Genomic DNA, 22,315 nt, shown 5'->3' with positions numbered 1-22,315 from the left:
CGGGCCCCGCTCCTCAGCATCCCCCCCCCCCCCCCCCCCCCCCCCCCTCGTCAAGGGAGCGGCTGTCCCGCCCGCGGTCCCCTGTGGTGTCAGCGCGGGGCCCCGGGCGCTCCTTGCCCGCGTCAGCACCGAGTCAGCCGCCACGCCGACACGGGGGTGGAAGTGCGGCTTGGGCCTTGACGAGGATTGGGGAGGTGGGGGCTGCGGGGAAGCGGCGTCGCTGCAGGCGCCGGCCGTGGTGACGCCACCGAAATTACAAAAAAAGAAGCATAAAACTGGAGAAAACGGGCAAGTTTCGCCGCCCCTCGTTTTTCTCCCTGTTCGGAATTTGCCGACGCGCCCTCGCTCACGCCGGCTCGGCCGGAAGCGGCTCTCCCCGCTGCGCGGCGGAGCCGTTTGGCGGCTGGACCCGCGCCCGGCGCCGCCCCTACCCGTCGCCGGCGGGAAACATGTCCGCGGGCCGCCCGTTCCTGGCCTGCGCCTGCTTCTTCTCGGACAACGTCTTCGTGGGGCGCTACGGGCTGCACGTCCGGTACCGGGACGAGGGACAGCTCCGCCGCGACCACGGGCGGGTAACGGCGGGGCGGCGGGCACCCCCCACCCGCTCTCGGCGGCGGCCGAGGCCGGGCGGTGGGTGACGGGCCGTGTGCGTTGCAGGCGCTGCGGGAGCGGGGCTGCCGGAGCGAGGAAGACTTCAGAGCCGCGGTGCGGGAGGTGAGCGCGGGTTCGCCGGTAAAGCCTGTCAGAGCGGGCCGGGGGCTTCGGCTCCCTGGGGGGAACCGAAGGCCTCACGGCGGGGAGGACCTGGGGAGCCCCCGCCTCAGGGGGGCCTGCCCCGCGGCGGGGAGGGGACACGGCAGCCCGGCTCCCCTCAGGGGATCCCCCCCCCCCCTTCACCTGTGGCATTTCCACACACACGCGTGGCCCGGGGGTCGGTGGCGCTGAAGGGAGGGAGCCGAGGAGACTTGCTGAAGCCACAAGCCCTGGCCCTGACAGAACGGGGGCACAGCTCCCCGGCGCCTTGTCCTGATCAGAGCCGGTGCTGGGCAGAGACCGAAGGGAAAAAATTCTCTGCTGGCACTTTAATCCGGGGCTGGATGCTGTCAGTGATGTGTTTATACTGGCAACACCCTGGAAGTAAATACTGTAATTCAACACATTGTCAAAATGGCCTTCTGCGCCGCTCCCTAATTAGTTTTAGTCAGCTGGCTCCCAGCGCCCTTCTAGTTTGTCTTTCCTCATCCCTTCTTTTGTCAATTATTTTTAAAGGGTGCCTTGAGGTGGGATCACCCAGGGGTCCTACAGAGCTCATGTGAGGTCTGCTGCAAGAACTGCCCCCAGGGCACTCCTTAGGCAGGGATCTGTGTTTCTTTCCAGGCCAGGGACAGAGATCTGTCACACAACCTGCTCCAGTTTCACCCGACGCTAAGGGGACAGACAGGTTCTTTGAGGGGTTCTTGGCAGAATGGTGACGGCACTAAATCGTAGTTACAATTAAAGCTGCGTTTTCTTAACAAGATATTATGATTCGTATAGCACAGTATTTATGATTAGAATGGCACAGGATTTCTACAAGCAGAATCAATGTAGCACAATAAGCAGTGTAATACAGAATTTATAATACAACTTACCTTAGGATTTCTAGATCCTAACTTAACTTAGAATTTCTAATCACCTAGATCCTAACTTAACTTCCTAATCACCTGGACCCTCTGCAGATCGGGTCAGATCTTAATACATGGTTTGCTGTATCAATACAACCATCACAATGTAGACTCAAAAATCATAGACAAGAATATGAGTCGCTGAGTCACTCAGTCCTCAGAGGAAGCCGATGATGATGGAGGTGTCCCTGGCCATGGGGGGGGAATCACGGCTCTCACTGTCCAGCAGCAGTTCCAGTCCAAGTTCCCCACTGAGGACTTGTAACTGCTTGATTTTATAGCGAGTGCTCTGGGTGCCGTTACACTTCCCTGTTCTGTGACGGGGCCATCAACACCATCCGGCTGGCCGGGTGCCTGGGACCTTCAAGGCCAGCAAGGAAGGGAGTAATCAGCCTGGCGCCCAGGAACCTTGAGGCTGGCAGGGAGGGGAAGAAGAAATCTGTTTGGTTCGTCTGCTTGGTTCACAGGACCTTCAGGGCCTGATAATGAGGGAAAGGGAACGAATACGTGACCCGCTTGGTCACAGAGAATGGCTCCTTGCCTTTATAAAATGGCGTTAGTTATGCTAACCACATTACCAGGGGTCGGGAGCAGGGGGTACCGGTCACACCCTCCTTCCTTTTTTGCTGCGGAATGTTATAAACTAATCTCATGGGGGATTATTAAATAGGAAGAGCTGCCTGAATCAGCTGCTGTTACAGCTGTTTCCTCTGAAATGACAGATTAGCCTGTCCCCACAACACTTAGCAGTAATCCCTTCATGACAAGTCTTGTCTCCCTCCCAGCAAATGTCTTCATTTTGGACAATGCTTATATTGTCAGAACGTAAGCCAGACTCTTAAAGCGTACGCTGGCGATTCATGAGGTGTCAGAATGCCTGAAAGGGCTGAAACCTCGCAGCTCCACTTGACGCGTCCATAGAAAGCCTTCAGTTATTTTTTGAGCCATCCGTAATGAGACTGTGTCTCAAATCCCTCTTAGGCATTTGGCTTTTCAGATATTTATTGGACTTGTCTTGACTACAGAAAAGCAAAGGCATGCACTCTGTCTCCCAGAAGTGCCCAGAACAAAAATAACTGGTTTAAAACAATGAGCAAATTCCTGGAATTGTTTTAGTTATCCCTTGTGATTTTCTAACAATATGCTCTATTGTTTACTTGTAGATTGAGGCAGAAGTGCAGAGAAGAAAACAGTTAATTCGTCAGTCGGTGGAACGCAAAGCCATCATCTCAAAGTGCTACAAACGAAAACACCCAGAAGTGTACATTCTGCAGGTAGACAGTATGCTTGGAGTCTATTTTGCACCCAAGGAATTGCCTGAGAGTTTATTTTTGCAGTAGGAAGCCCTCTTCTCCTTGGGATTGTGCACAGTGCTAAGGCTGGATTGAATTAAAACTAAAGCGTAGCATATTAAAACTGAATTTAAAACTTTCACAGCATAGCATATTCTGCAGGCAAGATTCTGCCTGGCTTATAGCCAGGTAAAGGTCATTCTGTATTGAAGCTGCACCAGCACCTGGTACTGAACTCGGAATACCATTAGTAATTTAAACATAAAGCATCGCAGGGTCGGTGAGGTCTAACGAACAGCCACAGAGATCAGCCTTCGTGGGCTTAACACACAGACAAGTTACTAGTTACTGTCGGCTGAAGGAGGGCAGCAGGCTGCTTGCATGTATACACCCCGCCGCAAATGCAGGGTAGCCCTTGTTGTGGGCTACTCTGCTTTGAATTTCCTCGTGTTTGCCAGAGCCAAGACTTCCCAGCTGGATAATTACCACAGATCAGCAGTAACACACAAACAAGTTCGCACAGATGTACTGCTCTATGATCCTTTAGTAACAAGTTCTGCCATTGTCTGTCATGATCTGTGTGGGGAAGTGCTTAAAGCAGAGCATAGTCACTCTGTTGTGCTGAGGCCATGACAAGATGCTAAATCTACTAGGAAAGACTTTGTGTTTACCTGTTAGGAGTCCATAATGTGAGCCAGGCTCTTTCCTATCCCGCTAAGAATAAATCTGGCCAGTTATACTTAGAAACCCACAAACTAGAGCAAGCAGCAACTTACCTAAACCACCAAGAAAAACACCAGTAATGTTCTGCATTTCCTGCCACAAAAGTAACCCAAGTGTGACTATCAATCAGCCTTGCTCCCTAGACTCTACATATTTTCCTGTGGCTGCCTGGAAGTCCATTTCCCTCTCGGGCTGTAAAAGACTATGCAGGCTAATTGTGTTTCTGTGTATTTTTATCATCCTTCCCTTGATGCCAGGATTCATTCCTGGCCCCAGATTTTCTAGAAATTGTGAGATACTGCACATCGCCGGATGCTCATCTCCACGGCCTCCTGCGCTACATCGAGTCCTTCTCAGGTAAAGAAAACAACACATCAGCCACAAAGATCTCCCCGTGTGACACTGCAGCTTCAGTGATGACAGCTGTTTTCAAGCCCTGTCTTTAATAGCTCACATTTCGTACACAGCTGAGACAAACAGGATGTTATTCTCTGCTTGACGAGAGTCTCTGGAGAGGCAGTATTGTGCAGCAGTTACGCTCGGGATGAGATCCTGTTTTCTGCTTTTTCCAATCCCAGTCTGCTGATGTCTCATCAGAGGCTCTAGCTGCAGCAGGGCTGGGGTTTTGGTTGTACCACAACCTCACGGGGAAGCCTGCTGAAGGAACACTGTTCGCCCGGGGAGCTTGGTTTTCCCTCCCCAAGTGCTTTACCATTTCAGACAATCTCTGTTGGTTAGTCTGAGCTGAAATAGTTTCAGTCTAGATTTCAGTCTTCTAAAAAAGAGATCTGGGTTTTAAGCTTCCCTGGAGGCATCTGTGAAGCTCTCTCCCTACCAGAAATGCTGACAAAATGTAGAGGGGAAGCTGCAAAGTTGCCTCCTTTTCTCGAGACAAAAAGAAAGACACAAATATTGTGTATGTGCAGGGCTCCTGGATTTGTCCAAGGCACGATTTCCAGACACGCAGCCTTTTCATGCTGTCTTTATCTCAGCTTCTGTAGCCTCGATACTGAGCTCCCCTTACAGAGACCTTTAGGGCTCTGCCCTGACAGGCAGCTCAGAAGGCCTGCTCTTCCCAGAAGGTTGGCACTGGATGAGTGAATCCCACGTCCCCTAAATGACCTTGAGTCTCCTTCCAGGAGGCTGTATTCAGACTGCCTGCGATGAGCCGTTGATTCACCGCCCTCCCTCTAGACCCTCTCGAAACATTTCCTTGCCACATTCAGCAGGCATTTAAATCAGTGCCAGATCTCCCGACTGGATGGGGAAGCCTGGAAACAAGGGGCCAACATGAAAAACAACAAAAACATCCCAGAGCCGAGCCCGGAGAATGGTTCCAGCCCTTCGAGCAGCCTGAGCACGAAGTGAAGCACGTGGGTCCTGCGTTCTCACTGACACCAGCACAGTATAGCTAGACAGCACGACAGCCAAGAACACTCTCGCCTGTTATTTTCCCTAGCAAACGGTATCTCCCTTCTCTTGACAGATAAGAGGATCTATCGACTCCCCGTGTTCACAGAGGAGTTCTGCCAAGCCTTTGTGGATGAGCTGGAGAACTTTGAGCAGTCGGATATGCCTAAAGGCAGGCCCAACACTATGAATAACTATGGGGTAGGACTCACTATCTCCTGTGCTTCTTTAGGGGGAGTGTTTGCAAGCAGACTCCGTTTACCTCCTCGCTTCGCACTCCTTTCCCTTCCAAAATGTCAGTAATTTGAGCACAGCGCAGTTTGAGTACAGCCCCCTTGAAGTGAAAGGGTTGAGGGAATTTGTGTTACACAGACAAAAGGGCAGGGGAATGCAGGGAAAGGGAATGGGAGTTGGTATCTCAGAGCAAAGAGAACCTTGTATTTAAGCAATACACATTTAAATCAAGGAGTCAATTTTTAAAGAACACTCAACTTTTCATCCTACTCTGTCTTTTCCCCATCACTTTCCACCTTGATCCTCCTCCTTTTGCCTTTAGCTGGAGCCTTTGCTCTAAAGTTCTTTACCTGAGCAAGCAGCAGGGTTGGAAGAGAACAGGACAGCTCTGCAGCAGCTCTGATGAAGCAGCAGATGTAGTTCATCAGCTGTTCCCATCTCCTCTCTTTGAGACAGGTTTTGCTAAATGAGCTTGGGATGGATGAAACTCTCATCACACCCCTGCGTGAAAAATACCTGCAGCCCATAACGGCACTGCTTTATCCCGACTTGGGGGGCGCTTCTCTGGACAGCCATAAAGCGTTTGTCGTCAAGTACTCGCTACACGAAGATCTGGATTTGAGCTCTCACTACGACAATGCAGAAGTCACCTTAAACGTTTCACTGGGAAAAGACTTCACAGAAGGCAACTTGTACTTTGGGGATTTCAGCCAGGTACTGAGCATATTCCTAATCCGGACCCCGATTCTGTTCCCCTCTACCTCCTCACCCCCCCCAGTTTCAAGGCATTAACTGTGTTCTAAAAAAACAATTATTCACTTCTGACAGTCAAACCTGCTCTGTCCCTTCCCCCTTTTTTAAAATGTCTTGGTTATACAGGAGCCTTTTCTGCTACAAGCACGTTACCAATATTCAGGCTTCAAAGAGAGGACAGAGACAGCTATCGTAGTAGAAACTGGGGTGAAACAAACCAGCCTGTCTTTCCACAACTGAAATAGTGAGCAGGGAGGTGCTGAGAGAGAGAGAGAGAAGAAATTTATTTCGGATGAGGCTTAAACCTAAATCTGTAGCCCCTATTTCCAGGAGACTCCTGGCAAGAGATGGATAAAAGCTCCCATACACTGGTGAAACAGGTTTTTTTGATTGAAACTCTGTCTTTAAATTCCCTCTGGACCTGGCACTGGGAATGCCTTACTGGAAAACAGTTGTATTAAACTGCTGCCAAGCCGCCGCTGAAGCGGCTGCATTTCAGAGGTGCAGTGAGTCCTCTCCGTGTTGCTCACTGGGTGCTGCGGGTGAAGAGGTCACAAGTAAAAATTTCAACGATTTGAGCATTGTTCTGCTAGGGACTTTCTGGTGTAATGCTGTATCTGCCTCCCTTTGTTCCAGGATCCTACCCCCGTGCCAAAGTACCTAGAGATCGAACATGTGGGAGCCCAGGGGCTGTTACACCGAGGAGGGCAGATCCACGGGGCGCTTCCCATTGCCTCCGGGGAACGCTGGAACCTCATTATTTGGATGAGATCATCTGCCATCCGCAACCAGCTCTGCCCCATGTGCAACAAGAAACCTGAGCTGGTGGAATCAGAGGGGTTTGGAGATGGGTTCACAGAAACCCTTGAAGACGATGTGCCCGAGACCGTGAATCTCTGTTCCTTGTGGTAGCAGACGGTAGAGCCTGATCGCTCCAGACCAAGTTGCCTAAAGCTCCTTTCTGACCGCTCAGACCGCACTAACAGACTCTTTGATGGATGCACGAGTCACGTAAGAAGTAGCTATCGCCTTGGAAAGCGATGCAAAACCATTCCTGCTGGCGTTAGGGAAGCCGGCTGCTTCGACAGCTGAAAGAGCTGGTATTCACCTCGCCAGGGCTCACGCTCGGGCTGGAGAGCTGGAGGACTGCTTGGAAGACGTAGAAAGCCTTAACGCTTTGATTCGCTGTGAAGGCTCTGTACATATTTTCAAGTGTACGGGGAAGACACCCAAAAGCTGCTTGGCCTTTGTGAGGACCTCTGTGCCAACCGCAGCGTCGCGGGTCCCGCTGTAAACAGAAAAGAACGGTACAATAAAGCCCTGCGCTTCCCACTTCTCTGCTATTCGCAGGGACTCCTCTTCCAGGGGAAGGGGAAGAGCTTTTTGTTGCTGGGTGACAGCGAAGGATCTGCTCAAAAGTGAGATACGGGTGATTCACAACCGGCTGCTGGGAGTGGCGTGGAATTATCGTGACTGGAGGTTTACCTAACCCAGGCTCAGAAAAATCCCTCAGGAACAATATAGGGAGAGCTGATCCCACAGGGTGGCTGAGGGGATCTCTCAAGGCCTCCACGAGCTCTTTTGAGCAGAAATTTCCCTTTCAAAGATTCTGTGAACCTTATTAAGCAAGGAGAAACGGGCTTTAGAGACAAAGCTCTGGGAGCCACCTGCAACAGAGCAAAACTTCCCACAGGAAGGCAAGAGCGTACATCTAACGCCCTTCCTTTAGTTACGTGAACAAGCGAAAATATAAAATAACCGTCTCAATCTGGGTGCAGCAGGCAGGCCTGGGGCTTCTTAATTTGGCACCAGGATCCCCCGGCAGCCGATGCATTAGGAGGGTCAAGCGCTTTCCCCGTCTTACTGCCGGCTGGCTGAAATCACGGCCTCTCCCATCTACAAAACAAATTAAAGAAGCCAAATATCTTTTGGTTTGGTGGCTGCATTTGGCTCTGTGGAAAATTAATTGTATATATTTGATATACACGTACGCCACTGCATTTATAAGGGGCTTTTTTCATTCATTTATTCGACTGCAATAATTACAGCATGTGGACTTTGCATCATCGATAATTGTGAAAGGCTGAATGTGAGCAGGTACAGCTCGCACAAAGGGTGCTGATTTAAGCCTTCCCAGCAGATCCGCTGTATTTTGGCTGGGGATGCCGTTGGCACACAGCGCTGATTAGCTTTTCGTTAGCAAAATCCATCAAAATTGCATCTCTGGAGGGAAACCGGCCGTTGTATTTGTGCACGGAGCCAAAGGGCTGGTATCAAGAAACTCAGTCATGAAGTCTTCATTTCCTTCAGCAGAAAACGTTAGCACTTCCTACCTGCGCCTGAATTAGGCCCAAAAAATTAAGCTAAAGCGCGAGACCAGCCCAGGCCCGGCGGACCCCGGAACCAAAGAGTGCGGCTCAGCTGCCGGCCGGCCCCGCGCACGGCGGCCGGAAGTGGGGGGGGAGGCCAGCGCGGAGCCGGCGGCGGGTGCCCCGGTCGGTGCCGGCGGGGCGGTGCGGGGCCCGGCCCGGCCCCGCCGCGGTGAGTCCTTCCCTCCTCCTCTCCCTCCTCTTACCTGCGGCGGGGCCAGGCCGGAGCGGCCGAGCTGGCTGAGGGCACCGGGGGTGGTGGGGGGGTGGTGGTGGTGGTAGTGGTGGTGGGGCATACGCATGCGCGCTGCGGTGGCACGCGATGGTGGGGGGGGCTGTTAAAGAGCCGGACACACGGGGGCCGCGCTCTTAAAGGCGACGCGCCTTGAGCCGAGCTCTTAAAGGGCCAGCACACCTAGTACTGAGCTCTTAAAGTGCCAGTGCACCTTGCGCAGGTTCTTCAACGGTCAGCACGCCTTGTGCTAAGCTCTTAAAGGGCCAGAACACCTCTTGCTGAGCTCTTAAAGGGCTAGTGCACCTTGTGCTAAGCTCTTAGAGGGCCAGCACACCTCATGCTGAGCTCTTAAAGGGCCAGCATGCCGCAGGCACCCTGTGTTGAGGCGAGAGGGAAGGGGCTGCTCCTCCAGCTGCGGCAGGGCCGGGCCTGGGCGAAGCCGGGTGGGCAGGAGCAGCCGCCCCGCTGTGGCCACGAACCTGGTGGCAAAGCGGAGGCGAGACCCCAGCTTTGGGGCGCAGCCAGCCTGGGGTGCTGCCGTGATGGATTCGGGGCTCGTCCCCTTCCCGCGGCGTCGCCCTGGGCTCGCCGGGATGCTCCTGTCTGCACCCAGCTCCGCAGCCGTTGGCCCTGTTGCCATGGTTGTATCCAAGCGGGTCCGGCGGACGCGAGACCCAAACGCCGTCCTGCCAGCAAGGCCCTGGTGTGAGGGACGGGCGTTGGGCACGTGGCGATGAAGGACTCCCATCCTCAGAAACTTCCCTGCATGTCATTAATTGTTTTGGGTTTGTTTTTTTTTTTTCTCTGATTGAAATTTCCGTTTGGAAATCAATCAAAGGTCTCATTCACTTGGGAGCGAATCGCCGCTTGGGAACGTCGAGGTGGTAAACATGCAATTAATTAAATGCAGTAGTTGGAAGGTGGCTGCGAGAAAGCATTTCCCAGATACTGCTCTGCCGACGGTGCCAGTTTGTTTTTTAAATTAATGAGAGCATATATCATGCCGTCTCTGGCCTGTGGCTGCTGGCAGCTGGTCGGGCTGATGGACGGGGATGCCAGCTCAATGCATAATCTGTTTTCTAAAAGCAAATTGGAATATTAAAAATTCATTCCTCCCCTTGGCTCGCGCCTGCTCTCAGCGTTTTAAATAATGGGGTGATTGACTTCGTGTTCAGCTTGGGGGAGGACGTTTCGTTCTGCTGACGGTTGCCGCAGCATCCATCGTACCTTGCCGGCGTCCGTCTGCAGGTGCAGCGTCCTTCCCATGGCTCCCAGCCCCGTGGGGCGGTCACGGCCCGTAGCTGCTGGGGATTGTCCCCGTGGCCGTGGGGCACAGCGTTGCCTGCAAACCCCGACCCCGGCGGGGATCAGCCCGATTCTCTCTTAGTCATCATGTCTAGGGACAAACGCGAGAAGCGCGGGGAAAAGCCTGGTGGAGGTTTCACGCCGAACCTGCTTGGAGATGGTTGTCTCGAGGCGGGCGAGGGCTGCCCAGGGAGAGCAGTGCTGTCCCTGCGCGGCCCCAGCTCTCCCCTGAGGGCTCCGTTTTGTGGGTTGGTGAAATTCGGTTTGGCCACGGCTGTGCGATGGGTAACCCCGACCTATCCCTGCGCGGTGGGAGCTCAGCGAGAGCGGGCGTGAGCAGAGAGGGAGTTTAACAGGAGCAGGTCTTCCAGGGCTGGTTGGCTCAGGGTTGGATTTAAGGTTTTTGGGGCTGCCGGCCGTGTTGTCGCTGAGCGAGGGTGATCTCCCCCGTGGCACTGATGTAACCCGTTCCCTCCAGGGGCTGACGCACAATGGCCCACAGCCAGTCTCGGAAGCGATCGCGAAGCAGGAGCAAAAGCAATTCTCGGAGCAGACAGGAGAGGAAGGAGAAGAAAAGGAGGAAAAGCAGCAAGGACTCGCGCCGGGGCAGCAGCTCTCCTCCGAGGAAGCCGGCCTCTGGGTCTCACAGCCACAAGTCAAGCTCAGCGGCAGCTAAGGAAGGTAGGGGAAAGGCCCGCGACCCCGCACTGTCGCCACATTTCCCTGGGGCAGGTGCGCAGAGGGAGCCCAGGTGGGAGAAGAGGGTCCCTGCTTTTCGCTAAGTCGGTGTCTGTCGCCTTGCCGTGCGCTTTGTGCCCGTTTTAGTCTCGTTCTGACAAGTGCGGAGCCCTGCAGCCCCTCCGCGTGCGGGTCTGGCAGCGCGGCACCGCTCACCGTGATGTGTTAAAGGTGTCGGCAGGGAGGGGTTTTTGCCCTGGCATTTGGGGGCTTTGCTGTTCAGGCAAGAAAGGAACCAGGCTGGGAGGGGGATAACCAGCATCCCTGCTGCCGTGGGGCTAGAGCTGCTCCACTCAACCTCTTCTTACATATTGCAGAAAAGAAGAAGGAAGGAAAGGATAAAAAGAAGAGGAAGGCAAGTACCTCTTCCTCTGAGACAGCATCTTCATCCACCGGCTCCTCCTCGTCTTCCTCCAGCTCCTCTTCTGATGACTCTACTGACAGTGACTCCAAAACAAAGAAGAGGCGACACGGCAAAAAAAAGCGAGCAAAACAGAAAGACAAAAAGAAGAAGAAGAAGAAGAAGAGAATGAAGAAGAAATCAAAAAAGAAGTCAAAGGAAAGGGCTAAGGAGGAGAAAGCCAAGGGAGAAGCGGTGCCCGGCCCCTCGCTGGAGCAGTGGCAGAAGGAGTCACTCGTGGACTCGGGACCAGGTAACGCTGGCGTTTCCCTCCTGCTGAAGCCAGGGCAGACACGTGTCGTGCTGGGGAAAGACACTTGCGTGTCGCCCTTCCGGAGACCCACGCGAGGTGTCTGAGGGAAGCAGGGCTGTGTACAGGGAGGAGCTCCTGACGCTCCTCCCTCCTATGAACCGTGTCCGCCTTCGAGCCACACCAAGTAAACGGAAGGAGCCGCATTCAGAGAGTCATTTGTGAAGTGTTTCGATGTAGTTTATAGATGTGAGCGGGGAACAAAGATGCCAGACGGAAGGTCACGGTCAGCAGTAACACGCTGGCAAAGCTGGTACTGGCTTTGGGACGTGAAGCGGCCCTTCCTTTGCGTGGTTCATCACTGAACCCCGAGTACCGCCAGGAAACTGGTGTGGCATGCGTGTCCGTTCATGTCAGGCGTGGTGCTGTGCCCCTCAGCCAGGAGCCGGCCCCACGAGCACAGCTCTAACTGATGCATTCCAGTTTTGACAGACGAACAAAAATCCCGAATCCAGGCTATGAAGCCAATGACAAAGGAAGAATGGGATGCAAGGCAGAGTATCATAAGGAGAGTCGTGGATCCTGAAACAGGGAGAACAAGGTATGATCCCTGGGGAAGAGGGAGGCAGGTTGTCCATCCCCATCCGTGTTGTGTGGGTTGGAGTCCCGGAGGAAGCCTGTCCACGGCACTGCAGTACCATGCGTGGACCCAGGTCCCCTTCAGCAGCAAAGGCCGATCCCTCGCAGGTCCCCTTCCATCCGACCCGCTGTAACTTACCCAGAAAGGGACGTGTTTGACACCAAATTATCGAATTGTGCTGGCCCTCCATGCAAGGGGCAGGGGGCTGTGGGATGCAGACACCAGAGCACGCTGCTGCTGGGGGCAGAAGGTTTGTTCCTCGCGCTCTGAAGAGTTCAGCTTGTCCCCATTAAATGGGACTCCGCAACCGGGGGCAGAACAGGAACCAGAGGGGTGACTGACACCTCCTCACCCCACCGCTTCATGCGCTTGCCTTTCAGCTCCGAAGCACTCGGCCCCGGTTAGCACCCGGGTGCAAGTGAGGAGGGAGTGTGTGCCCCTTGGGGTTACAGACAACAATCAAACCGAAGTTCGTTTAGCTGCCAAATAGAAATGACCCAGTTTTTAATAAACTGCATCTTCTCAGCAAGCAGAAAACATCATGCTGAAGAGAATTGGGTATGACAAGTCCAGTCTTAAAATAGAAGGCAGCCTGCGGGGCTCAGGGAGGTGTGGAACAAAGGTCGGTTCCCTGTAAGGCACGTAATGAAGACAATTAAATTTCTGTTCGTGTTTGGAGGTGTGAGCCGCCTCCGACACTGCTTGGAATTTGCTCAGCAAGATGCTCCCCGGTCTGGCTGCCTTTCAGGCCCAAACTGGCTCCTGTTTCTGAATGGCTCTGCGGTTTCCTGGGGCAGCTAGGACCAGACCTGAACTCTGTGTGAAAAAAGGAAGAGGTTTTGCAGGGATTGGGGCCGCTGCTGTTGACAGCGAAGCCTGCAGGTGGTGGGGTGGCAGGAGATGCTTTTATTACGAGTTTTCTCCTGCCGTGTGCAAGCACGACTAGCTCTGCACACAGCAGACAGTGCCTACAGCCCAGGGGCAGGGATGGCTGGCCCATGCAGCGGGGATGCTGATTTCTCAGGGGACCACACCTGCAGCATGGTGACATTAATCCCACAAGAGCGATGGAAAAGCCTGCCGTGCTATTTAAGCTTGATACGGCCAAAAAAAGGTCACGTAATGCAACTTCAGGGGTAGGTCATCGCTGGCCTCGCCTAGAGGTGCATCAGCCCAGCGCCTGGTCCTGGGCACGTACCGCTGAGAGGGAGCTGGTGGCTGCATGCCTGAGCTGGGGCACAACAGCAGCCCTCGGGGTGGGGGGGTCAGCGCCTTCTGTGGCTCAGGAACGGTGTGGCTGGTGGGGACTTGCCAGTAGCCGTCACGGCTCGTGGGCCTGTGCTTGTCTTCCAGGCTTATTAAGGGAGACGGAGAAGTACTAGAAGAAATCGTCACCAAGGAGAGACACAAGGAGATTAACAAGGTAGTGGGGACTTGCCATCAGCATGAGCTGCTGGTGGGTGCAGCCGGGGAACCGCTGCAGCCGGAGGCATTGTCTTGCCACCTTGGGGATCCCGCTGACTCTACCAGGGCAAAGCGAGCCCTGGCAGCTCCACAGGGGCCCCTGGGGGTGGGTGCTGGGGGTCCTTCATCCTTGGGCAGGCGATGCTGCGAGCGCCCATATCTCTCCCTTCACAGCAAGCCACCCGGGGGGACGGGCTGGCCTTCCAGGTCAGGACGGGGATGCTGCAGTGAGCACGCGAACGCCAGCCGTGCCGGGAGCCCGTCCTGCTGCCGGCGCCAGCCCAGGCGTGAGCCTGTCTCTGGACCATGCAGACAGCACCGCGTCAAAATGCTTCCCCAGGGGCAGTTTCTAGCCGCTCTGTAAGTTATTGACTGGGAAGGAGAGCGACACTAATGGTTCATCTCCCAGTAAACAGCTTCTCCCCTCCCTCTCCTGACTGGGGCCAGCGTGGCTGTAACGCACTTAGACCTGCTTGCCCCGATGCCCCTTTCGAGGCCGGAGGAGCTCAGCAGCACCCAGGAAACAAGCTCGCTGGTGCTGAGCACCTCAAGGTGCTGCTGCCCTTCAGCTCTGGGCTTTGGCGGGCAGGAGCCAGTGCTGTGGCCAGGCTAGGGTGTGTATCAGGGCTGCAAAATACGCAGCTGGCTGCCCCCTTTTCCCTTCAGGGGCTGCTCGTGGCCCCTTCCTTGCTGGATCTGCATGCCTCGTGCTTACCCGGTGCTGCAGGCTCGCGGGCCCTTCGCACTCGCCCACCCCGCCCGGAGAGGAGCAGCCGTGCCGCTGCGTGGCTCTGCTCCGGCTGCAGCTCTCCTCTGCGCCTTCGCGTGCCTCCCTGCGCCGTGCCCCAGGGGCTTTAACTCAGCCTTTCTGCAGCTTCATCTCATCGGGCAGCACTGGGGGAAGCACAGACCTGGCGCGCTGCACTGGGGTGCGGGCAGGCGTGACTTGCAGAGGGGTGGCTTTGCCTCGCTGTCTGTTCCTGCATGCCACTTGTGTCCCTTCCCCACGGCGCAGGCCCCGGGCAGCATTAGGGCTCTGGGCTTCTTGGGGTCTGTGCCCATGGCCGCTGTGAAGCAAACAGCTGGCCTTTCCCCCACTGCAAAGTCCATAAATCCAGAAACTGTGGGAAAAAAGAGACAAATGGGTTAAAGGACAAATGGGTCCTGCGGGACTGATCTGCGCGGAGGGTTTCCACGTTCTGTTTGTCGCTGTAACCCCATTAAACTGGCGCCTGCTCACGTCTTGGGTTTTGTGACTTGTCTGTTTCTAGAGTCTCCCCAAAAAAGCAGACAGAGAAGAGCCTTCCCATTTCTTTAATCTGTGTAACTCACAATGATACTGTACACAAAGCACACCCAGGCATTGGAACGATGCACTAACAGCAAGGAGGAGAAGGAAGTTGTACAGAAGGTTTGTCACACACAAGCGAGTCATCGGCACGGTACTGTACACACAGGGGCGTACCCGGCGTGGCTGCCGGCGCCCTCGGGCATGCCCTCCGGTGGTTCCCCACACACACGTCTGTTACCCCTAAAGCAATTTTTTATAAATAAAATACAACTAACATCGTCGGAATATAAAATTGACAGTCGAGGGTATCAACAGGCAGAGGGTGCCGAGGAGAGGGAGGGGACCGTAAGGCTTCTAGAACTAATAGGAAATGCAGCAAACGGTGGCGATACCTGAAGAAGGGGCTGCTACAGCAAGCACAGCGGCTGCTGGGCGGAGCGGGAGTTTGTTAGTAACCCTTTGGCTAGTTACTGCTCTCGGCTCGCGTATCGGACACTGTAAACGTTTTTGGTATTAGAATTTCGCCTCATCTGACTGCGTGATCTAGCAAACCCAGGAAAACAACTCGGAGGGAATGCACGGGCTCCTCTTTTTATTTTTAAAAGACTTTAAAGGGACAGCGTCAGGTAGAAAGTCTGGCCCGTAGTGCAGTAATACAAAAAGCTGCTTTTTATAAAAAATCTGAGCTCCACAGCAGAGTTGGATTCCCATGGAAACAATTTAAAAAAAAAAAAAACCAAACCAAACCAAAAAAGACCGAGGCAGCCTGCGCAGCACGGGCTGTATTGTGCTAGTGTGCGAGAAGAGGACATGGGCTGCAGCAGAAGCGGCGCGACTGTCGCCGGTCACGCCGACGGCTGCCCAGACAACGGCGCCAGGGAGGAGTACAAGAAACTTCATATTCTTTCGTTTCGAAGCAAACAAGTTATTTGTAACAGAGAGAAATTAGGTCTGTAACCTGACAGTGCCCCTTTAGTAAGGATGGAATCTACATTCATCTTTCCCTCGCTGCATCCAAACGGATCCTCTTCCATACACGTGGAAAGGCATCGGGTCACATGCATTGCTCTCCAAAACAGCTCGGAACAAACAGGTTATAAACACAGAGTTAAACTATTGCTATTGTTCTTTGAGTGAGTAGCACGTTGATCTTTGCTTCAGATAGATGAGTGCCAGATGGGGGCGGCTGAGGATAGACTGATGCAGACTACGATGGACTGAGAAAAACTTATTGGCATATTCCCTGGTAACTACACCCACCTCATCTGGTATTATTGCAGCAATAAAGGTCCTGCTCTACAATTGCTTCTCCGTGTTGGATCCGTACAATGGCAACAGATGGGGGGCCAGGGAAAGGACCCGGGCAAGTTTCAAGAAGCTCAACAAAGGATGAGGACGGAGGTGCTATGATTGTCAGTCTAACTGGTTAGTAGCTGTTGAAAACATGAAGTGATGGAGAGGTGAGTATAATATTGCACTTCTGCATTCATTGACAGTTACGTTAAACTTGGTCCATAAAATAATTGCTTTGTACATAATGCCTGAAACAAAAAGCTACATTTTTAAATATTAATAAACCCTGAAGGTTCCAGTCCCTCCAGACATTTTTTTTCCTCTACATAAATAAATAACTTTCAATTTTATATATCCACTTTTTACGTTGAACATTTACATTCGCCTCTGTTTTACACTATCTACACATAAGAAAATGTGACCATCTCGTCACCATTGGAAAATGTACAGATCATGCCTTGGTGGTGGACTTGGAGGGAAGCTGAATTTTGCAAAGGCCATATCCAAATTTGCAGAAATTATTTTGTGGTTTGGTGACTTCACGGGATGGATTGTGGCTTGGCTTCCTACTCAGATGGCATCTGTTTGATACAACATTCAACGAGCGAAAAGCTGGGACAATTCACATTGTTTTTAAACCCAGTAAGCTCTGGATGTACATTCAGAGAGAGCTAAGCTGAGCTGGCAGAAAGGGAAGTCAGTTTTCGGTAACAAAAGTAATCGGATACATTCTGTAACTGAATAATTATCAAAGAGAAGTGGTTAAACGTTTTGCAGTCAGGCTGCAAGACGTGGGAGAAGCACTGGGCGGCGGGCGGGCAGTTGGGTTTGAGCGCTCCACCGGCTCGGACGCCGTCGGCAGCTCAGCACTGTCCCTCCTCTGCCTCCGCTTCGACCCTCCAGTGCCACGAACACGTGAGATCTACCTTGGATGTCTGATGAGTTAGCTTTGCCTACCGTGGCCCAGAGCCAATAAGCAGAGCAGCGTTCACAGTGCTGTGTATCTCAGTGCGGCCGTCCTGCACTTCATATTGAAACAGTTAATAAAATGAAGCAGCCAGTCTAAAAAATTCTTTGTTATAAATAAGATCCTCATAAGTAGAAAGTGATATAAAGACAGGAAAGTGTGGTGGGGGAAAGCAGGGTTACATATCGTCGGGGAGCTCAGTAGGACTATAAAATCTCCACGTGAAGAGGCCAACTGGAGTCTGTAAATGGGCGCCCCGGATCCCTCGGGGTGGATGCCCCTCCGCCCCGGGAGGTGTGTGCAAGGAGGGAACCGGGCCCTTCGCCGGGGCCGGGCTGACCCGGGAGGAACAGGACTAAGGGGCTTTTTGGCAAGCCCTCGCTCTAGGCACTGTTCGCCGCCGCCGCCGCTGCAGAGCGACGCGCTCCCACTCCTGTGCCGTGCACCGCGCACGTCCCCGTGTCGCCGGGGGTGCCAGCAAGCAGCGAGCGCGCTTCGCCCTGCGCACCGGCAGCTCCCCTCTGCCACGCACCCGGCCCCGGCTCGCTCCAGCAGCACACAAACCATCAGCTCAGGCACATCCACTGAGAAACACACCGGGAAAATTAAGATATGGCCTTTTCTTAAGGTTGCCTGACGTTGTTGGCACACTTCCTTACAGTCTCCTTACTGCTGGAAAAACTTCTGCACAGATTTTTTTTTTTTTTTTTAAATATATACATATACATATATATATATGTGTGTGTGCATATGTATATGCATATATGTATATATATACACACACACCCTGGCTTAGCAATATTTCATTGTCATGCACTACAAACAGTTAGGTGTAGCTACATGAGATGGTAACAGGTTTCCATTCTAAAAATCATCAGTGCAAAAAACAATGAGGTTTTACAGTTCAGTAACTACAGGTAAAAGAAGCGAGTCTAGTTCCCATGAAAGCTGCTACTGAACTTGGAGAGAACCTGGGAAGAAGAAAACGTCTCGGAGGTGGGTGTTGAGAGAGTCAGACCCTGCACTTGGATGAGAAGAACTGCAATGCAATCTAGCTGCTGAGTGCCTTCAGCTGCTTCCAAATATACGGTGGTTACTTTTGGAAATAATATATAGCAAGAATATTTGGAGACTTTAACAGCAAATTAAGTGTCTGAGGTTTGTAACAGCTCAAACAAAATAGCTTGTATTCCTCTTTTAATAGGTCAACCCATTAAATTCCATCGGCTTCTAAAAGGTCTCTTTAAAAAAATAACAGTAATAACAATAACGACCCCACTTTCTTGGGCGTGAATCTGCCGACATTCTGCCTCTACCAACAGCATCGATACATCTTTATGCTTTGCCACTGCACGTACTCCTTGAGAAAGTGGCTGAACTTGAAGCTCTTTGTACAGGTAAAGCTCTCGGTTGCTCTGCCTGGCACAGCCCACCACAAATCCCTCGCTTGGGGCTGTCTGTGCCGGGGAAACAGCACGCTCATCGAGCCCCAAACCCGCCCCGTGTCGGCACCGGCAGAGCACCTCCGTCTGACTCCTGGGACAACCAAGAACAAGTTCCCCCAGCCTCATCCCCTGTTCCTGTGGCTCTGAGGACAGCACTCGGTCACGCGTATCGGAGCGATGGCTAACAAGGCGAGGAGGCACGTATTTACAGTCACTAAACCTGGATAAGAGGAGGCAGGAGAGAGCGCGATCTTGACCTGGAGACTTTTTCCCCCCAATTTCCAGCTGTTCCTTGGGCTCATGCTGCACAAACCTGACGCTCCCGCTGCAAGGCCTGCACGTTCTGCGTGGGAAACATCCCGTCTCTTCCCAGAATACCATGATGTTATTAGAGTAGCACCATATTTACCCTTCCAGCCTGTAACGCCGGCCTCGTCCCTCTTCCCTTTTGTTTTCTCCTCCGGTGGCTGCAGCCGACAGTCGCTGGCTCTGGCCTGCCTACTTCTGCCCCAAGAGGCCAGACTCCAGCCGGGATGCTGCGCTCCGGCCCCAGCACCCCGTGGCGATGCTCATGCTTCTTTGGCTGCGTTCCCTGTCCCTCTCCTTGTCGCTGTCGGACTGGCTCTGGGTGCGCTCGGGGCGGTGGCCGGCGCTGCCGCTGGTGGCCGAAGGCTGGGAGGAGATGGTCCGCAGCAAGTGATTCCTCTTGCGCAGGAACTCGGTCTGGCTGGGCAGCCCGAAGCTGCCTTTCCGCAGCGCCATGCGCGTGGTGTTCTTGGCGGGGCGCGAGCGGTGGTTGTACTCCAGCTGGGCCAGGTGGGCTGCGTACCCCTCCGTGATGAACTGCGAGACAAAGAGGGATGAGGGCAGGCGTTAGAGGGATGGGACACATTTCCCTGAGAGCCACTGGCAGCCAAACGTGTTTGCTGTGCCAGGTTCTCCGGGGTGACGTGCAAGACATGGAACAACTGAGACGGATGTGATGGGTCCTTGTCCTGGTTTCGGCTAGGACAGAGTTAATTTTCTTCCTAGTAGCTGGTATAGTGCTGTGTTTTGGATTTAGTAGGAAAATAATGTTGATAACACACTGATGTTTTTAGTTGTTGCTAAGTAGTGTTTATATTAAGGCAAGGATTTTTCAGCTTCTCATGCCCAGCCAGTAAGAAGGCTGGAGGGGCACAAGAAGCTGGGAGGGGACACATCAGGACAGCTGACCCAAACTGGCCAAAGAGCTATTCCATACCATATGACATCATGCCCAGTATATAAACTGGGGGGAGTTAACTGGGAGGGGGGATCGCGGCTCGGGAACTAACTGGGCATCGGTCAACGAGTGGTGAGCAATTGCATTGTGCACCCCTTGCTTTGTACAGTTTAATTCTTTTAGTATTGCTATTGTCATATTATTATCATCATCATTATCATTGTTTTTCATTCCTTTCTGTCCTATTAAACTGTCTTTATCTCAACTCACGAGGTTTTTTTCCTGATTCTCTCCCCCATCCCAGGGGTGGGGGGGCAGTGAGCGAGCGGCTGCGTGGTGCTTAGCTGCCGGCTGGGGTTAAACCACGACAGTCCTGATATGTGGGACAGTTCCTGTCCTCTTGACGAACACACTCAGCACCAGTCTTAAGATGACCAACTTCCCATCGCCCTCCCATGGGAGGCCCTTGGCAGCACCTCCAGGGCTCAGAGAAGCTGGCTCCTACCTGACACTGGCTCTGCAGCTTCTTGGTGGGTCGGCCAACGATGTAGATGTGCGTGGGCGGGAGGCTGATGGAGCTGTACACAGAGATGTCCTTAGTAGATCCATATGCCGCATGGATCCTCATGTGGAGCTACGGGGAGAGAAAGCAACATGCGGTCAGAACATATGGGCACCCCGTGCTGCTCAACAGGCAGGGCTTTTTTTTTTTTTTTTTTTTTAAATAGCATTTGTGAGACTCTCAGGTCAATAACTTATGTAAGTTCCCAGCTGGATAACGCACTGCTGTGCAAAGTGCTAATTAACAGAGCTGGGGATGTTTACAGGCCAGAACAAGAGGAGTAACAGCAATACGAAAGCAGATCTCTGCTTGCTGATCCACAGCCTTTCCTTGAGGGCTGTGGGGGGGCAGGGATGCCGCACACTTCACTGCCTGCTTGTCACTGGGGGAGAGGAGCGGTTTGCAACCCCCCGCGCAGTAATCATTAGCAGGGAGCGTTCCCCTCAGCCAGCCATGCTGCCGCATGCAATACTGCTGTTTAACTCTGCTGGGCAGAGGCAGAAGGGACAGGCAGCAAAATATGCTGCTTTTCAGGGATTCGTCTGCCTCCACGCCCGAGCAGAGAGCAGCTCCTGGCCAACCCTTTCCTTAGCGAGCTGAAGCAGGGGCTGGCAGGGGAGGTGTGGACACTGGTGCCACCACAGACCGGCTTTGCCCCCGGAGTGGGAGGCAGGCCAGGGAGATGGAAAGGAAATCTCTGCCCCTGGTCACAAACTTGTTCTTCTGGAGGACAAGGGAGAGCAGGCAGTAAGGGCCAGCTGCTCCCGGCACTGCGACTCAGGCCGAAACGAGAGTCCAAGAGAGTTAACGAGGGGCTTTCCCTGCTATTCAAGGCCGGGCACAAGTGCTCGGGACACTGGCAGTTCCTCCGCTTGCCAGACAGAGAAAACCTTATTTTATGTGGAGCTTTTCTGAGGCTCTGGGCTGAGCGTCGTTAAGACCTCCCTGGGGTCGAACGCTTGGGAAGATGCTCTGTGGAGTCTCCCATCAAGGCTGGGTGGTGCAAGGCCATTTCTGCAGCAGCTCCGTGCCTTCTCAGACCTGCTGGTTACACCACGGGCGGCCAGAAAGCCACCACACAGGTGAAAAAAGTGCATGTGTGGGGAAGGGGAGGCACTGCTGCCTCTGTTTCATGAGGCATTTGGTGTTGGAAGGACCAGTGATGAAATGGAGCAGTGCAGAGCGGAGCAGACACAATTTAACAGCGTAGACACTTTTGTAGAGCAATAAAAGGATGAAAATAAAATGAACAGATTAATCTTCCACTGCGGGTCACATCGCTGCCAAGAGACTGGTCCTGACAGGGGCAATTGGACAAGGAGCAATCTAAACCCACGCCACGGTCATATTTCAGCAGACCCAGGCTTACGTCTGTGATGAGGGATTTCAGGAAGTTGGCCTTGTGCCGCAGCGGGTCGTGAACGAGCCCATCGCAGAAGGAGACGATCCCATGGGGGAAGTTGTGCTGTGCTAACCATGCTACCACCCTCTGCTTCTGCATGTCGGGGCGGCCCGTGACATAGATAATGAGGTAGCCGAGGTCTTGCCAGTGCCTAGAAGGAAAGCCACAAGTCAATGGGTTGCAGACCTAGAGCAACGCCACCGTAAAACAAACCGACTGCCCCAGCCCCTGCCGCTGACCTTACAACGTCGACCGCTCCGGCGCGGACTTTGGGGTCGCTGCCCATGATGGATACGCTAGCTGCAAAGGAGCCGTCGATGCTGAACACCACAAACTCCGTCCCCTTCGGCAGGACCGTGATGTAGCTGTCTGCATACGTGTGGTCGCCTCTGAAAGGGATGCAGGTACTTATAGGCATCAAGACATTCAGAAGGTACCACCGAGTCCTGCAGAGCATCACAAGCCCAAAGCAGCACCCAAATCTGGCCCAAAGGCTCTCACAGTGATGCCACCCTCAGTTACAGCAGTGATGGGCACTGCATGAGGGCCTCTCTGTTAAAGTGGGGATGGAAATAGTACTCTGGAGCCCTGGTGTCAGTGACTCAAAAAAATAGCCTCAGAAAACCACTGGTGGGTTCACCACTGAGAAGATGCTCCCCTCCTCCCCCTTGCAG

General features: G+C 53.4%; 3 protein-coding genes across 9 annotated transcripts in view; 2 read left to right on the top strand and 1 right to left on the bottom strand.

Moving 5' to 3' along the window:
• Positions 1 to 449: 449 nt before the first annotated feature.
• OGFOD2 (2-oxoglutarate and iron dependent oxygenase domain containing 2) lies at positions 450 to 8,528 on the top strand. Of its 2 annotated transcripts, XM_050906368.1 has the most exons (8): positions 450 to 572; positions 658 to 714; positions 2,828 to 2,938; positions 3,937 to 4,036; positions 4,759 to 4,761; positions 5,166 to 5,290; positions 5,780 to 6,037; positions 6,713 to 8,528. In XM_050906368.1, exons 1-8 carry the CDS (start codon positions 450 to 452, stop codon positions 6,986 to 6,988), a joined length of 1,053 nt encoding a protein of 350 aa, XP_050762325.1. In that variant the 3' UTR covers positions 6,989 to 8,528. The 2 variants fall into 2 exon arrangements, with proteins under 2 accessions (XP_050762325.1, XP_050762324.1); XM_050906367.1 differs by lacking the exon at positions 4,759 to 4,761.
• Positions 8,529 to 8,561: 33 nt separating this feature from the next.
• On the top strand, positions 8,562 to 14,716 carry ARL6IP4 (ADP ribosylation factor like GTPase 6 interacting protein 4). Of its 3 annotated transcripts, XM_050906371.1 has the most exons (6): positions 8,562 to 8,617; positions 10,464 to 10,666; positions 11,041 to 11,376; positions 11,857 to 11,974; positions 13,367 to 13,436; positions 13,652 to 14,716. In XM_050906371.1, the coding sequence occupies exons 2-6, from the start codon at positions 10,477 to 10,479 to the stop codon at positions 13,706 to 13,708; spliced, it is 771 nt and encodes a 256-aa protein (XP_050762328.1). In that variant the 5' UTR covers positions 8,562 to 8,617; positions 10,464 to 10,476; the 3' UTR covers positions 13,709 to 14,716. The 3 variants fall into 3 exon arrangements, with proteins under 3 accessions (XP_050762328.1, XP_050762329.1, XP_050762327.1); XM_050906372.1 differs by lacking the exon at positions 8,562 to 8,617 and having other exon boundaries at positions 9,456 to 10,591; XM_050906370.1 differs by lacking the exon at positions 8,562 to 8,617 and having other exon boundaries at positions 9,457 to 10,666.
• Positions 14,717 to 17,819: 3,103 nt separating this feature from the next.
• The window catches only part of PITPNM2 (phosphatidylinositol transfer protein membrane associated 2), a 139,927-nt gene continuing 135,431 nt past the window's right edge, over positions 17,820 to 22,315 (bottom strand). For all 4 annotated transcript variants that reach the window (XM_050906730.1, XM_050906731.1, XM_050906733.1 and 1 more), the window contains 4 exons: positions 21,881 to 22,030; positions 21,609 to 21,792; positions 20,183 to 20,311; positions 17,820 to 19,316 (listed from right to left, as the gene is read on the bottom strand). In XM_050906730.1, the coding sequence (XP_050762687.1) occupies positions 18,972 to 19,316; positions 20,183 to 20,311; positions 21,609 to 21,792; positions 21,881 to 22,030 (808 nt within the window). In that variant the 3' untranslated portion in view covers positions 17,820 to 18,971. The remainder of the gene's footprint in view (positions 19,317 to 20,182; positions 20,312 to 21,608; positions 21,793 to 21,880; positions 22,031 to 22,315) is intronic.

Source organism: Gymnogyps californianus, chromosome 16 (assembly GCF_018139145.2).
Source record: "Gymnogyps californianus isolate 813 chromosome 16, ASM1813914v2, whole genome shotgun sequence".
Classification (NCBI taxonomy): domain Eukaryota; kingdom Metazoa; phylum Chordata; class Aves; order Accipitriformes; family Cathartidae; genus Gymnogyps; species Gymnogyps californianus.
This window is presented reverse-complemented; position numbering and strand designations above follow the sequence as displayed.

Coding starts and splice junctions, on each gene's coding strand:
- ARL6IP4 (XM_050906371.1), top strand. CDS start 10,477: ATGGCCCACAGCCAGTCTCGGAAGCGATCGCGAAGCAGGAGCAAAAGC. Junction 10,667..11,040: donor CTCAGCGGCAGCTAAGGAAG/GTAGGGGAAAGG, acceptor TACATATTGCAG/AAAAGAAGAAGGAAGGAAAG. Junction 11,377..11,856: donor ACTCGTGGACTCGGGACCAG/GTAACGCTGGCG, acceptor GATGCATTCCAG/TTTTGACAGACGAACAAAAA.
- OGFOD2 (XM_050906368.1), top strand. CDS start 450: ATGTCCGCGGGCCGCCCGTTCCTGGCCTGCGCCTGCTTCTTCTCGGAC. Junction 573..657: donor TCCGCCGCGACCACGGGCGG/GTAACGGCGGGG, acceptor TGTGCGTTGCAG/GCGCTGCGGGAGCGGGGCTG. Junction 6,038..6,712: donor ACTTTGGGGATTTCAGCCAG/GTACTGAGCATA, acceptor CCTTTGTTCCAG/GATCCTACCCCCGTGCCAAA.